General features: G+C 41.3%; 1 protein-coding gene across 7 annotated transcripts in view; it reads right to left on the bottom strand.

Moving 5' to 3' along the window:
- Positions 1–5,917: 5,917 nt before the first annotated feature.
- The window catches only part of ST3GAL6 (ST3 beta-galactoside alpha-2,3-sialyltransferase 6), a 78,364-nt gene continuing 71,365 nt past the window's right edge, over positions 5,918–12,916 (bottom strand). For all 7 annotated transcript variants that reach the window (XM_050960477.1, XM_050960485.1, XM_050960514.1 and 4 more), the window contains 2 exons: positions 11,027–11,179; positions 5,918–6,745 (listed from right to left, as the gene is read on the bottom strand). In XM_050960477.1, coding sequence (XP_050816434.1) covers positions 6,665–6,745; positions 11,027–11,179 — 234 coding nt within the window. In that variant the 3' untranslated portion in view covers positions 5,918–6,664. The remainder of the gene's footprint in view (positions 6,746–11,026; positions 11,180–12,916) is intronic.

Raw genomic sequence — 12,916 nt, 5'->3', positions numbered from 1 at the left:
TTGCTAAGAAACTGCATTCTGTTCGGCTTTTAAGAGAATGCGCTTGTTCTGGGATTCAGCCAAAATTAGCTTATTAATGAACGTACAGCAAAAGTGGCACTTGCTCTGTTTGCTAAATAATAAATAAACTGGTTTGACATTGTCCAATAATTTTCATCAGTAATAAGGATCAAGCAAACTCTTTTACTTTTGTCTCATTTCCATTGTGTGTGGGTGCTGAGAGGTGTTGGTGGCCTCGGATATACAGGAGGTCAGACTAGATAATCTAATGGTCCCTACTGGCCTTAAACTCTATGACTCATCTGAGAACAATTTCATTTAATGTAATAACTGATTTCCAGTTCTTTTTATTTATGTTTTGTTACCGATTGCCTAAGTTTGTATATGAGCATACATAGGCATCAAATGTGTGTGTATGTGGGGAAGCAACATTTTTACAAGGTACTGTCTGTTCAACAATGGTGCTAATCTCACAGCAAAAAATTAATTACTGAGATTAATTTAAAAATATCTTAATACTGTACTTTTCTGTGTTTCCCTTTTCAGAGCTGCACAACACACTATTGCATTAGTTTAAAAGTAGGCTGGACACATCTTCTGTGTCTTGACTAATGCAACCCTATTTAATTCAAAATGAACTAGGAACTTCCATGCAGGAAAAAAAAAGATTTAACTGGCATGACCATTATTTAAATACAGAGTATAATGCAGTGTATTACCAACACAGCACTGCAATGATTGTAGTGTGGTGTGTGATCTCAGATATTTTATGGAATGTTGGTGGCAATGGACAGTTTACCAGACACTGGTGACTTTGGTGAGTTTCCAGAATATGTATGAGATATGTCAATAGCAAATAATTTTTGTATTTAAATTTTTTGTACTGATTTGAAAAAAATATCTTATTAAATATCTAAAAAATAAAAAAAGTTTCCCTTTATTAACAGAACGACTAGAAAGAAAGTTTGAAGCACCAAATTCGCATTTTGGAGCACAAGGACACTCAGAATCTATTAAAAACAAACCAGTGTGAATGATGATCTACAAAGGACATTATTTTTGTTTGCCAAGCTTGCTGTTAATCCATATTACAAAGAAACCAATGTAATCGCAGAACATTTACTAATAGATGGTGCCTCTAGAATCCTGAATGTGTTAATATGCAAATATCACTCTGAGAAAACACCACTGGCATTCCCACATAGGCCTTAATCCAGCATGGCCTTGCTTGATGCACAGCAGTGTGTTGTGGAGGCTGAGAGAGAGAGAGAGTTTAAGCATAGTACTAGTTGGTGTGGAGAACTATGTACCTTGCTTGAAAACACAGATTGAGAAAAGGGTGGAGCATAGGAAGAGAGGGGATGTGCCTTGAGAGACACAAGCTTAAGTATGATCCCCATCATTCTGGGTGGGCATTTAGTGACAGTCTCCTTTTAAGCCTTTAACCTACCAATAGGCATAAATATACTGTGGGCTACACAGCATGCTGCTGAGGATGGGCCATCAGATTGGGAGTCAAGAGATCTGAATTCTGTTCCCAGAACTGCCATTGTAGAACAGAGAAATTTACTCACCAAACTGGCATGGAGTGGGAAACAATCTGATACTGAAATGGACCAGTAGCAAATCCCTGGTTTTTGATTGCTCAGACAGAGACCAGAGAACAAATTTTAATTCTCACGGACGATCCCCTCATGTGCTCTTGGGGCAGGGCAGCCTCTTACTCATGGAAAAATGTAATGTCACAATCTAGCACAAAATATCAAAACAAAAATGAATGGGTCCGCATATTCATTCATGGTGGATTTTTTTCTTCTTCTTTTTGATCAGAGTCACACTCGGAATCCCTAAAACCACAAACTGAAGAAAGGGCTTTTTCTTTTCCAAGCTCAAATTCATGGGGGAAAAGTGAGAAAAAACGAACAGCACTGAAGTATTAAACAATATGTTCTTTAGTATTTCTCTCTGTGCTTTTCCTTTGAAGTCTCTCGTGAGCTTCCTCTTTCCTCAAGCTCTTCCTATTGAGCTCCCAGACACTACTCATGAAGATTAAAAACCCATGAAAACATTGCCTCTAAGAGAATTTTTTTCTTTGACAATTTACCATCATCAGCCGTGACAAGATTTTGCTTTTGCTCAGCATAAAGTAGTTGAAACCTGATTTGCAAAAAGTGTCATTCTTCCCAAAAAAGAGTGATTTTGCCCTGCCCTTCAATTTTGAGAAAGCAAAAGCTGATAATCTGACAATATTCAAAACTCCACGTAACACACCTATTAACAACCAATGACTGTCAAAATAAAGTTTGTATTAAAAGGCACATAAAATCAAGCTAAACAGCAAATGAAATCAAATATTTACTGAAACCAGAAAAACATTGATTTTTCACATTCTTAAAATTACACACTTTATTTAAACACAAACAACACTCCTGCTCCTATGTTTTAGGTTAAGAAAATATTTAAAGGTGCCCTTTAGGGGTATTTGAAAAAAAGATACGTATACTAATGCGTACATAATAAGACACATCACATATTAATTATTAAACCCTTCTTGTCATTCCAAAATAGGAATAATATATTTTCATTTGAAATGTAATCTACAGATGTGCATTAAACACTCACAGATTCATCCTTAGTGCATTAATCTATAACTTGCCTTTTAGTTACATCTCAGAATTGCCCTTAATTGTCACAGTTGAAGAAATTAAGATAACTTTCACAACAGAGCAAGCTCAGTCCATTGCTTTAAGAATCTTCCCCGAAGGCCACTGAAGACTCTCATTGACTTCAGTGGTGTTTTGAAAGGGGCCTTAAAGCAAATGGACTATTGCAGCTGACAGAAAGAAAATGGAAATTCACTAATATTTGGCACAGTTATGCTGGCACTGTACATGGAAGTACAGCTTGCAGTACCCTGGAATTCATCCATTGAAGACTCCAACTTGTGCTGCTGCAGCTATCAAATTAAAAAACAGCTTTCAATAGAGTGGCCCATTGTAGATTCTGTACCCTCTAGACCAAATAAGAATGAAAGCAAATCTTAGAAAAAGATCCTGCTTTAAATTAGTTGCTCAATTTAAATAAATTAGTTGCTCAATATATTTTTAAAGAGAAAAATCTCAAGCCAAGTTGGAATAACAGTGGCACAGGATGACCTTAAAAATGAGTGTTATATTTAAAACAGACACCATGATTCTGATTCTCCACTACCTAGCACCATGTGTATTTACACCTGTGCAACATGGGCGCAAAACGCTACTCTTCTGATTTGAAATCACATTATGTCAGTATTCCCCTGGTGTAAATGACGACACTGGGTACATAACAGTGGAGAAACAGGTCCAATGTATACAGAATTCTATAAAACCTGCATTATGCTACCAAAAAAATCGTCGTCATAATTATTTCACTGCTTAGTATCAAAGATAAAATTACTTACCCATAAAGGATGCTTTCTAAAGACAGTATCCTCTGCTCTATGCATTTAGCATTCAGAGCATGTATTAGGGGAACTCAAAGCTTAACTTTGCTCTTTGCATTCCCTCACAACCATCTCCCCATTCCCGGTTGTCACCATTTGGCGATATGTGTATAGTTTAAGTGAATAACGAGACTGTCACAAACCCTAACTGTCAGCTCTTATGGCTGAAACCTACTCATAACTTATTACTATGTCTCCAAACAAACAAAAAAACTTATGACAGGAACTTAAGAAGAGATGTAAGTGGATGAGAGTAGATTTATGGATGATACCAATTTGGAGAACAACAAGTATAGATGAGGAACTAATCACTTCTCCAAAGCTATGTCTTGCTACATCCCTTCTTCAATGAGGAAGAAGGTGGAGAGGAAAGGAAAGAGAAATGACAAAGATAAATATCAGGGTACTCTCAAAAAGAAAGGGAAAATTATATAGCTAATTTTGGAAAGTGATCCTGTAATACTAAACGCTGACACTTTGATACACGTCTTTACTGCCTACATTCTGCCAGAATGTAACGGGTTCTATACAGATACTTAAGAGACCTCATGTAGTTGTACCAGCATGAGGCTGCCACGTTCCTAGTTTTATAAGGTAGAATTTTCACTTTTGGCCTACTCTGTTTCCACTGAAGTGGGAGTTTTACCAAATGTCTTCAAGGGCAGCAGAGTTAGGCCAATGCTGACACTGAATGCTCTTTGAAAGACGCACACGTAGTAATTATATAAAAGCCTCTCTCAACAGCACTAGACACATAAAATAAAGACCGTAGTTCTGATGCAACTTCCTCATGGTTTTCTTTCCACACAGACAAGCCTTTTAAATTAATTGAAATAAATGCTGGCCAGTTTCAAGAGGTCTTGTGAAAAACAATGTATCAGTTTGTGTAAGGGCCTAAAAATGATGGCAGTGTGGAGATGAGAAAAATAGTGGAAACATGATTAACAGAGCAAGAGCCTCAATATCACCTTCTAAAGACATTTGGAATTACTCAAAGTCATCATGTCCTTACAAAAAGTAGTGTGATGTGGCCTCACTAGAGCCTAAGCCTGACTAATCCAACAAGCTTAATCTGAGACCATCAGGGGTAAAAAAAATTATAGCACTCATTAGAACCAAGCAGCTAAAAAAAAGAGGGTGAGACTCAATTTTTTTTTTTTTTTAATACTTGTAACAATTCTGACAGACAAAAATAGAAAATGGGTAATAGAAAATCTTTGACCACTTCACTCTAAGCTAAACCAGGTATTGTTTACTTTTACTTTTATGATGCTAGGAAATTGTGGTCAATACTCTATAGCAAGATTCAGTCTTTTGCTTCATGCCCTCATTTCTGAAGAACGCAATCCTGTGGTCCCAGTTTGTTAGATTAATCTCTGTTCAAATTAATATTTACTGCTGTAGAATATTGGATTATTTTATCCACTTTCAAAATTCTTTTGAAGCATACTTCTTTATGATTTTCTAATTCCTAGAAGATTGATCAATTGACCACAGAGTTTTAAAACATACCTTTCATGACTAATGTACCTTATAGGATGATTAGAATGGAATTTTACTTTGCCACTTAGACCTTCATAGCTCCTGGCAACATTCTCAAGCAGATTTCACTTAGAGCTACCATGGACATCTCGGAGACAACTGATTCACAATATATGACCATCCTATGAAATATCTTATAGTTAAAGATCCTGAGTACAAAAAATTCAAAATACCCTAAGTGACTTAGAAGTCTAGGCCCCATTTTCAGAATGACTTAGGCACTTAGGAGTTTCGATTTAGGCTCCAAAGTACCTAAATCACTTTTGAAAATAGGGTTTAGTCTCCTAAATCATTTAGGTGCTTTTGAAACTGTTACCCTCTCTCTCTCATACACGCACCCCCCCACACACACACACACTCTGCCTAAAACTCAAGAGAATAGGAAAAAAGAAAAGGAAAGGAGGACAAAGGAATTGCCAGATAAAAACAAAATTGTAACTCCCAGAACTGGTCAATGTGTGTCTCAGATGCTGCCTTGCTCACAATATAGAAGATAATTGGTACATGTAATGATCTGCTGGTGCCCTTGAAACCCTTCACAGTTACCTGTTATGGTGAGGGGAACTGTGCTGTTTTAGAAAATACATCTTCATCTTTGGGAGAATAAGAAGTGTCAAGGCCTCCGGAGTATGTGTGTTTGGGGCGGGGAGGGAAATCTATGCATCAAAGACATTTTGTGTAAAAGAAATTTTAAATTTACAAACTCAAGATTCTAGTTCATATTCATTGGGGAGTTCTGGTTGCGAATTCATCTTAAAGTGGTCAATACTGCACAATGGTGCCAAGACGACTCAAATATTTAAAACTCTTCTATAATTCCACAGTTTAAAGGAGATTGTCCCTACCTCTTAAAATGAATTCAGGGGCTTGTGAAATAAATCAGACTGACAGCACTGAGAACAAATGTATCCATAAATTAGATACAGCACGAGCAGCATCAATCCAGACTTCCCCACACTGTTATACCAGTGGGTCTCCAACCCAGGTGTACACACGCTACATCCAGGAGTCCATGGGCAGGTTAGTCTGGGGCCGGTTTGTTGAGACAGACAACAAGAAAACACCAGCCTGCGTGAATTATGAAGATGATTTTCTATGATATGGACATCTGCCCAGGTGGACTGAGATTAAAACGCACTTTATATACTGTACAGCTACTAGACCCCCTTCAGATAGTAATGATTTGCAGATACACTTCTCCCAAATTGTTTTCAAACCAGAACAGAGAGGTGAAACACTTTGTATCCCTTAATCAATTATCTCATAGCCTTCCAAGTCTCTGGGCAACAGGAAAGGAAGATACGGAAAAGAAATCAGTTGCTGAAAAAATTTCTTATTGTTAAATAAATGGTGTGCATCATATTTTTATATATCCCTGATATTTTTTAGCTGAAGGTTGTATTTTTTCATAATTACATAGATTCACAGAAATCAGTTCACTCTAGTTGTGTGCCAGGAGATGGCGATAATCATCATCAGTCTTAGACAGTGGAACTCCGCTACCACCACCTTTATGAGGCATCTGTGCTTCTTTTAAATATTTCTTTAACAGATATGGCATTTAAAAAATAAAAATACAGTACAAAAAATAAAATCTATCTTGTTGAAAATAGTGATCATTCTTCCACTGTCTATTCAGTCTCACGTCAAGCTGACCACAAACTGCTTATCTATAAGCGACTTCAAAAACTTTTGCTCAGCAATGATGTTGTGGTATCCATTCTAAAGAGGGGGGGAAAAACAAGACAAAATCAAACTGTTACTGCAAGCAACAAAGGTTCACTCTTTTGCATGAATCAAATGGGTTACCTAGACAATACTATAGCCAGAATCTTTTGTGGAAAGGACTCACACACTTATAGGCAATGCCTACTCTGCACACCATTGGTGACAGCATATAGTGTTCACGTAGCTACACGCTGCAATGAAAAGCAGGCTATGTCCACACTGCAGCGCATAGCTACATGTCAGTGAAAGGCTCTGGCAGGGGGAGGCAGCAGGGAAAGTTCTCCCCCTGCCAGAGCCTTTCCCCACTGGCAGAGTCTTTACCTATGACAGTAAAAGGCCCGAGCAGCAGGATACTACATTGCTAAAAAATAGCTGTGTAGATAGGGAGACCTGGCTTGGGTGAGTAGAGAGCTATGTATGGCATGTACTCAGGTGTGTCCATAGTATACACCTCTACCCTGATATAACGCGACCCAATATAACACAAATTTGGATATAATGCGGTAAAGCAGTGCTCGGAGGGGGTGGGGTGAAGGGGTGCACTCCGGCGGATCAAAGCAAGTTCAATATAATGCGGTTTCACCTATAACACAGGAAGATTTTTTGGCTCCCGAGGACAGTGTTCTATTGGGGTAGAGGTGTACCTGCCTAAACTGTCCTTCACTGGCTACACTGCTACATATACCCTTGCTGGGGCTGTATTCTACAGCGACTGAAAGAAGTGTGCAGTGTGGATATATCTAAAGGCTGAGGAATAGCCTCTCCAGGGAAGTGGTGGAAGTCAAAACCAGACTAGACCCATATTAGAAGGAAACTCTACTGCAGGGGATAATCTATCAGTGGCAGAGAGATGGACTGGGTGTGACCTCAGAAGCCTCTTCTATCACTAACTTCTAGGATTCCACACCATGCTTATATGAAATATAAATATAAACATTTAGAAAACTTCTTTCTACATAAAGAATCAGAAAAGAATTTATTTTTAAAGCTCCACCTGATTTCATGAATTGTGAACATAGGAATGTTTGGCAGGTCTGTGTCCTGTCAGTCAGTCTCTAGCCAATACATCAAAAACAGCCCCTCCCTCCAAATTCCAATCTATCTCCTCTTCCTCAGTCCCAATCCAAAGCCTTCTGAAGTAAATGGAAGTCTTTTCACTGACTTCAATGTATTTTGGATCAGGCCCTACACAAACCTGCCAAATCCTGTGGGGACAGACTAGGGGTTTTCTGACTCTTCTGTGTGTCTGTGGAAAAAAACCACCTAGGGAAATCCTCAACTGATTGGCCATCTGTTTTTCCTCATTCCCTGCCTCTTGTACAGCAGCAGCTAACACTGCCCCTGTTAAGCAAGCTCTCCCTGTCTCCTCAGGAGCAAACAGAAAATTTCAGATAGGGCAGAGTATAGAGCAGGGGTGGGCAAACTTTTTGGCCTGAGGGCCACATTGGGTTTCAGAAATTGTATGGAGGGCCGGTTAGGGGAGGCTGTGCCTCCCCAAACAGCAAGGCATGGCCTGGTCCCTGCCCCCTCCCCCCTCCGCACTTCTCGCCTCCTGACAGCGCCCCCCTGGGACTCCTGCCCCACCTACCCCCCCAGCTCCCTGTCCCCTGACTGCTCCTGGAACCCCCACCCCTGACTGCCCCCCACCGCCCCATGCAATCCTTCCTCTTATTTCTGACTGCCTCCCGGAACCCCTGCCCATGACTGGCCCCCGCTGCACACTCCAACCCCCTGCTCCTTCCTGACTGCCCCCCCAGACCCTTGCAACCATTCAACCCCCCCCCATTCCCCACCCTCTGACTGCCCTGACCCCTGTCCACACCCCTGCCCCCTGAACAAGGGCTGCCCAAAGGATTTGGGGGGCCCCCGCCCCTGAATTGCCACCAAAGACCCGGCACTTCGGCTGCGAATCCCGGGGCAGAAGGACCCCCTGCCGCGGGCCTTCAGGGCACTTCAGCAGCAGGTCCCGGGGTGGAAGGACCCCCCCCACCTCTGAATTGCCGCCAAAGACCAGGAGCAGAAGCAGCTCCGGGGGCCCGGGCCCTGCGAGAGTTTTATGGGGGCCCCAGAGCAAGTGAAGGACCCCGCTTCAGGGGCCCGAAAAACTTTCATGGGGGCCCTAGGGCAAATTGCCCCACTTGCCACCACCCCCCCGGGCGGCCCTGCCCTGAACACCACCCCAAACTCCCCTGCCCTCTACCCAATCCCACCTGCACTCTGCCCCCTTACCGCGCTGCCTGGAGCACTGGTGGCGCTACAGCCACGCCACCGCACAGCACAAAGCACCGGGTCAGGCTGGGCTCTGCAGATGTGCTGCCCAGGTGCCCAGAGCATTGCGCCTGCAGCGTGGCGTGCTGAGGCTGCAGGGGAGAGGGAACAATGGGGGAGGGGCTGGGGGCGAGCCTCCCGGGGCAGGAGCTCAGGGGCCATGCAGGAGGGTCCTGTGGGCTGAATGTGGCCCGCAGGCCGTAGTTTGCCCACCTCTGGTGTAGAGGAAAGTAGCTGCTGGCCCAAATAATTTCTACAAGAGGGCAGGAAGGAGCAGAAAACCCCCTAGCAGATCAAGGCCAGCTCTGCTCTTTGCTTCTTGGTTCCTTCTGACAGAAACCTGCCTGGCAGGAAAGTTTTGAAATCTGCCTCTCTTCCACTGGAAGATTTGTTGAAGCCTAATTTTCTTTTTTGACATGGTTTCTGGACTACTGCATGGGGGGAAGCAGTAAACTCCCTCTGAAGCACCTGGCATTGGCCACTGTCAGAAGACAGGATACTGGGCTAGATGGACCTTTGTTCTGAACCAGTATGGCCATTCTTATGATGTGATATATCTTGATTTTGGTAAGGCTTTGACAGAGTCCCAGATGACATTTCCATAAGTAAACTAGGGAAATGTGATCTAGATGACATCTACTATAATGTGGATGTACAACTGGTTGAAAGACCGTACTCAAAGAATAGTTATCAATGGTTCGCTGTCAAACTGGGAGGGTGTATCTAGTAGGGTCTTGCCGGGGTCGGTCTTGGTTCCATTCAATATTTTCATTAATGAGTTGGATAATGGAATGGAAAATGTGGTTATAAAATGAGTAGATAACACCAAGCTGGGAGCGGTTGCAAGTACTTTAGAGAACAGGATTAGAATTCACAACAACTTTGACAAACTGGGGAATTGGTCTGAAATCAACAAGAAGAAATCTCATAAAGACAAGGGCACAGTACTAAACTTAGGAAAACAAAATCAAATGCACAACTACAAAATGGGGAATAACTGGTTAGGCGATAGTACAACTGAAAAGGATCTGGGGGTGGATCAGTGGATCACAAGTTGATGTGAGCCAGGAGTCATTCTGGTTGCACCCCAGATATGAGCCAACAATGTGATGCAGTTGTGAAAATGGTGAATATTGTTCAGGGGTGTATTAACAGGAACTTTATATGGAAGACCTGAGGTAACTGTCCCACTTTACTCTGCACTTGTGAGATCCCTACTGAAGTACTGTGTCCAATTCAGGATGCTACACTTAATGAAAGATGTGGACAAATTGGAATGAGTCTAGAGGAGAGCAACAAAAATGATACAAAGTTTAGAAAACCTGACCTATGAGGAAAGGTTAAAAAAAAAAACGGACACGTTTAGTCTTGAGAAAAGATGACTGAGGGGGACCTAATAGTCTTTAAATGCATTAGGGGCTGTTATAAAGAGGATGGAGATCAACTGTTCTTATCTACCTTCCTGGGACATGGAGAAGTAATGGGCTTAATCTGCAACAATGGAGATTTAGATTAGACTTTGGAAGAATGTTCTAACCATAAGGGTCATTAAGCTGTGGAATAGGTTACCAAGGGAGGTTGTGGAATCCCCACCATTGGAGGTTTTTAAGAACAGGTTAGAGAAACACCTACCCAGGATGGTCTAGGTAGGTTTACTTAGTTCTGGGTCAGTGTGGGAAGATGGATGAGGTGACCTCTCAAGGTCCCTCCCAGCCCTATATTTCTGCAGAATGTGTCAGTTTTGACGAACTGGCATTTTCCAACAGAAAAACATTCCATTGGAAAACATCTGACCAGCTCCACCCATTTTACAGAAAGGGAAACTGAGGCAGGATAAAGTGATTTGCCTAACACCAAAAAGCCAATCACTACTAGAGCCAGGAATAGAACTCGAGACTTTCTGACTCCTAAACCATGCTCATCCTTTCAGATCATTGTGTCTCCCAACTTATTAGCACAACACTATTTTTCTCTAAGCATTTCCCATAAAAGAAAATAGTACATTACCTCAATCATCTCAGACATGGTTTCATTGCCATAATAGTGCAAAGAACTGTTTCGGTCAGTGAAGTTGTACTTAAAGCCTGCCAGGTGAACTTCATTGCATATGTGAAATGCCAGCGTGATGGCAATTAGCCCTGTTGTAGGATGTTGGGGTTTCTAAAAGCACAAACAAATATAATTGTCATCTTGATATAAGGAGACAAACTCAAGAGTAGGGGTTTTAACAATAACATAAAACCCACTAATGACTCTGCAGTACTAGGAAGTTGGAAACATTGCTAAAAGTAGCTCTGAGCTTTTTCAGAACTGGAAATTTCAGAAAGAAAGAAAAAAATATTTCTTCTTGAAGAAAAATAGTCATGAGTGATGAACTTGTTTATGTCCAAAAATGTCTCTCCTCTAAAAGTAGACCCAGCAACACATATCCACACCATACAAGCCAAAATATCACTGTGTACATTAAAAATAATTATGAGCAGTGTCCAGTTTTTAATTCTGAAGAACCAGTTAAAATGTATTACCAGAGCAGAGAAAGACTATTTGAATATTCAATTCGTTGTTATTGCTGGATCTATCTGATGATCTATTGCACCGGTCTCCAACCTTTTTACGCCCAAGATCACTTTTTGAATTTAAGGGCAACCCAGGATCTACCCCAACCCTTCCCCAAAGCCCTGCCCTGCTCACTCCACCCTCCACTCTCTCCGTTGCTCACTCTCCCTCACCCTCAGTCCCTTTCACCGGGCTGGGGTAGGAGGTTGGGGTTCAGGAGGGGGTGCGGGCTCTGGGCTGGGGCTGAGGGGTTTGCAGTGTGGGAGGGGGCTCTGGGCTAAGCCTGGGGCAAGGGGTTGGGATGCAGGAGGAGGTGCTGGATCAATCCTGCATAGGCAGGGAGAGGGACTGGACAACATAATAGATAGATGGATCTTTTCCATTCCTTATTTCTATGAAACTGGCTTCTGAGGACTGGAAGAGAGGCCTTAAGCTCAGATAGATAATGAAAAATATTTTTGGCCCTAGCACATCATATTGAGATATTCTGATTTCCTAAACATTTGGTTCAGAAGAACGAAGAAGTCTTACTTTATAACACTTCACATTTGTAGAACATTGCCACAAAAAGTTTGATAGGTTTATCATAAAAATGCCATGTAAGAGTAAACATGCTCCATAAGGGCTTTAATATTCAGTTCTTTTGTAAGTGGAAATCAGAATCAGAGAACAGAACCATCATCTATGTGAAACTTTATCAAGTTACAGTATACTCTGAAAATAATATTAATTTACCTAACACAGAGTGGTTGCCTCATAGTCCTGCAAATAAACAAAATAACTTTCTGCCTCTGGGCATTTAGATCATGAGTTTAGTGGGAAGACTCAAATCTCTCTGCCATTCACATTTTAAATTTCCCATACCCTTTTGTGCGATGGTCACAATGTTTGTTCTGGAGAGGACCAAGACAGGCATGGCAGGTATGTTGTAAATCAGAAATGAAGTGAATTGATAGATGTATGGAGAATCTTATATAGAATTTGACTATATTTTACCTGACTCTGTCTTTGACTTTCATGATCACCAAATGCACACAAAATGAGTTAATCTTATAAAATATACTGTCATCTCCCAACAATTTCAGAGCAACACAACAACCAGTAATATTTAGCTGTAAAAAAAGACAACTCTCCAACAAGTAAAACTATTTCTGTGGATTTTGCTGAGCTAAAGTTTTGTCAATTAAATACTGATCTGGTCAGGCTCAGAATTTGACCAAATATAAAAAAACCTGTCATCAGCTGTTAAGAAAATTCTCTCCAGATTCTAGACCCCTTCTCAAGTATTAGAGGGGTAGCTGTGTCAGTCTGGATCTGTAAAAGCAGCAAAGAATCCTGTGG

The sequence above is a fragment of the Gopherus flavomarginatus genome, chromosome 1, assembly GCF_025201925.1.
Source record: "Gopherus flavomarginatus isolate rGopFla2 chromosome 1, rGopFla2.mat.asm, whole genome shotgun sequence".
Taxonomy (NCBI): Eukaryota; Metazoa; Chordata; order Testudines; family Testudinidae; genus Gopherus; species Gopherus flavomarginatus.
This window is presented reverse-complemented; position numbering and strand designations above follow the sequence as displayed.